Raw genomic sequence first — 3665 nt, 5'->3', positions numbered from 1 at the left:
TCATTCAGATGTCCTGCTAAACTCGCATTACATACTGTATCCATGAAATGCCTCTGAGGTACATACTCTAGTAAAGCATTATGGACAGATGCAGTGTTTAATGCACTAGAATGTACATGTTTCTCCTATTTACGGGGCCTTTCATTGAGCAAAACTTTGCAAAATATTATAGCGATGGTGCAATAATGTAGAAAAAATAAGAATACCGATTTATGTGCAAACTCTTAATTCTGCATGATTTAGAATTTACCTCTACGTTTTGATTGTGAAATATTATAAAATAAAATAAATATACCAGTGTAATGTAAAATTTGAAACAGACTCGGTCAGATATTTTATATGGAACAATGTTAATATCACACATCACACACAACTGTACCGAGTTGCCTGATTTATTTTTCTTGCAATCACTCTTTTCTCTCTTGTGGACAGAGGGAGTCTGTGTCTGGTCCAGGTGGGTGGGGCAGCATGCAGTGAGTTCCGATTGGCTGTCGGTGTCATCTGCTTCTCAGAATACCCTCTGCACAATTTTCTTTTCATCATATCCAGCAATTTTAGTGATCTGCATTTTCAGTTCAATTCAGGAAATAACATGAAGTCCTTATTAAGGGAATTATCAATACAGGATCCTTTAGCAAGCAAGCTTGTACAGTGCCTTTTTAATCCTGCGGGTTTTCAAACTATAAAGTATGGGGTTTAAGGCAGGAGGAAGAAAAACATAAATGAGTCCCATCAAAACATGAATAAGAGGAGGGGCATTTTTCCCAAACCTGTGAACTACTGTTAAGCCAATAAGAGGTATATACGATATCAGAACCACAGATATATGAGACACACAGGTGTTAAAAGCCTTTAGTTGTCTTTCCTTTGTGTTGATTTTTAAGACAGCTCCAAGAATCATGATGTATGACCATAAAATAAGCACAGAGTCCAGCAAGAATGTAGAGAGAACTAGAACCAGGCCATAGGTACTGTTGATGGTTGTATCAGAGCAAGCAAGCCTTATCAAGTCTGGGTGAAAGCAAAAGGCATGTGAGAGGACATTGTTGTTGCAGAACCACAGCTTTTTAAGAAGAATGGGCTCTGGAACGTGTATGCTTGTGCTCCTGATCAATGACATTGCTCCAATTTTAAGGACATTTGGCCTGGTTAGAACTGAGGAGTATCTCAGAGGATAACAAATTGCAACAAAGCGGTCAAAGGCCATCAGGACCAAAACTGATGACTCCAAGGAGGAGAAAGATTGGAAAAAGAACATTTGGGTCAGGCAAATATCAAAATCAATGTTTTTCTTGTTGAACCAGAAAACGCTGAGTTCTGTTGGCAACGTAGAAAACGTCAAACCCAGGTCAGAAAGGGCTAGCATTGATATAAACATGTACATGGGATCAGAGAGATGTGTGGTATTCCTTATAATGAACAGAATGATGCAATTTCCCAGAACAGAGACAAGGGAAAATGTGAAGAGAAAGATGGAAATCCAGATGTGAGCTTCTTCTGCTCCAGGAATGCCCCTCAGCATGAAAGTGGTCCAGGAGACATTGGTGGCTTTCACAGCAGCCATGTCCTCATCAAGCTTTGTTTGAGGTCATTTGAAAATGGTCTGCTTTCTGGAAATAAAAATAACAATTACTTTTAAATTACCCCACAGTGAATAAAATATTCATTTTAGGTATGTCATGACTGATTGAATTATGGATGAAATAGAAATAAATATGCAAAAACCAAACACCTTTGTTTAAAAGTCTAGCACGGTTGCTAACCTACAAGAATAACCACTGTAAAGCACTTCACAGTTGTAGGATTTTAGGAGAAAGAGTGATGGAGTGTTCCAAAGCCAAAATCTATTTTGATAGGAATCACCCTATTCTAAACTATAGGATAAGTTGACTATTTTATGTGAGGAACAGTGAAAAGAAGCACCACAATCCAGAGGTTATTTGGATTGTACCTACATGTATTCAGTAGAAGTGGTTGCAATTTCCTGAATGTGCTGGTATTTGTGAACCAACAACCTATGTACTAATAGGTTGGTTTACAGAATACAGAATTGTGATGGGCCCGATCTGACCCACTTCGTTAATATGCATGAGGTAGTTTGCAAATTGCGACCAACTCCAATTGGCCAGAGTAATCGGGGCCTGCTCAGTTCAGCAGACCACCACTTCTGATTCTGCTTTTAAACAATCTTATTTTTTTTAAATGCAGACCTCTTTCCTAAAAGGAAAATGGGAGGTATCTAAAAAAAGAAACAATTTACATCCATTTTTCAGGAGTAGGTAGTGGTCCCAGTTAACACTGCCTGCTCCTAAAAATGTTTTTATCCATGTTAACAAGGGAAAGGGGTCCCTTGTGGAGCCTTTCTATTTTGCAATTAGATACCACCTCATTTGACTTAGTGGCAAGATATTTTTGACCAGATTTCCATCCCAAAACAACAATATATAATTTATGGGATCAGTATTTGGAAGGGAAGTACTTGGCACTCCCCTTCCAAATGGTGATTCCCCATGTGCTTTGAACCCCAAACTGCGATTAGGTAATCTGTTACTGAATCACAATTTGGGTTTTGTATATTTAAAAAATAAATGTTGTGGTTGCAACAGCTTCAATTTGACCTTTACCCTTTATGACAAAAAAATGCTTTGTACATGAGTACCCACAAGTCATCCCAGAAACGTCAATAAACTAATTTATTTGACACAAAAGTTCATTTGGTAACACTAAGTACTAATATTTTTCTTTTGAACTTACTTGAGAATTCCCCCAAAAATTAGAGCACACACTGAAAAATATTAAGTGTAAGGTGCGAGTTTTGGGTGATGGAGATTGGTGCCTGGGGGTAAGATTTAGACAGAGAATGGACCATATGTTCTGTCTCTACAGCCTGCTGAACAGCGTCAAAAGCGATGCACAGTGGATGCTAGGGTGATAGAGACTGGGCCCAGCCAGAAGCTTCTTTCGATGCACAGATATCACTGTGAGTGGCTTAAAGACTTCTGCACTGGATTCTTGTGGCACTGACAATGGGGAGAAAAGAGTCTTTATGCCCACGGTCAAGCTCTGTGCTCATAGCCAGCAGCAGAAGGCCACAATGATACTTGAGTTGATCAGGAGCCAAACAGTTTAAAATTCAAACAACGAAAACACTTTATGAAATAAAGGGCCATATGTACCAACACATTTTCTCATAGACATAGAATGGGTAAAACTCTTTGATACATCTGGCCCAAAATGCACTTTTCTTTACTCAAATGACAAATATCAACCACATTTATGCATAATTCTGACCTACTTAAGACATTGCGTAGTGGAACGATATGTATTGGGTACAAAAACATTTAGGCCTAGCTAAACTCTATATTGTCTGCTCGGTCTGGGAGGAATAATCAAAGCCCAACTGGCAATATTACCCAGTCATGTGACCCAGGAGCAGGCTGCAGTCACTAATTAGTTAAGACAGAAAAATGCCAACTTTCTGAAAGTAGCATTTTCACAATTGTACCGTAAAATCTGATTTTAGCATCAAAGAGGCTTTGCAATTATAATTTCTCAGATAGCAAACACAAATTGTCTACCTGTTCCCAATCTAAAGTTAAAATCTATTAAATGTAATAATTTAACCCAATACTATCTCATGGGAGAAGTAGGCCTCACAGTACTGA

General features: G+C 38.4%; 1 protein-coding gene across 1 annotated transcript; it reads right to left on the bottom strand.

Annotated features, from left to right (window-relative positions):
• Positions 1–631: 631 nt before the first annotated feature.
• Positions 632–1564, bottom strand: LOC138249440 (olfactory receptor 51G2-like). The gene has a single exon (XM_069203400.1). The coding sequence runs from the start codon at positions 1562–1564 to the stop codon at positions 632–634; it is 933 nt and encodes a 310-aa protein (XP_069059501.1).
• Between the last annotated feature and the right edge of the window lie 2101 nt (positions 1565–3665).

Source organism: Pleurodeles waltl, chromosome 8 (assembly GCF_031143425.1).
Source record: "Pleurodeles waltl isolate 20211129_DDA chromosome 8, aPleWal1.hap1.20221129, whole genome shotgun sequence".
Classification (NCBI taxonomy): Eukaryota; Metazoa; Chordata; class Amphibia; order Caudata; family Salamandridae; genus Pleurodeles; species Pleurodeles waltl.
This window is presented reverse-complemented; position numbering and strand designations above follow the sequence as displayed.

What these genes read in the sequence shown, in the direction of transcription:
- LOC138249440 (XM_069203400.1), bottom strand. Translation starts at nt 1,564, where the DNA reads ATGGCTGCTGTGAAAGCCACCAATGTCTCCTGGACCACTTTCATGCTG.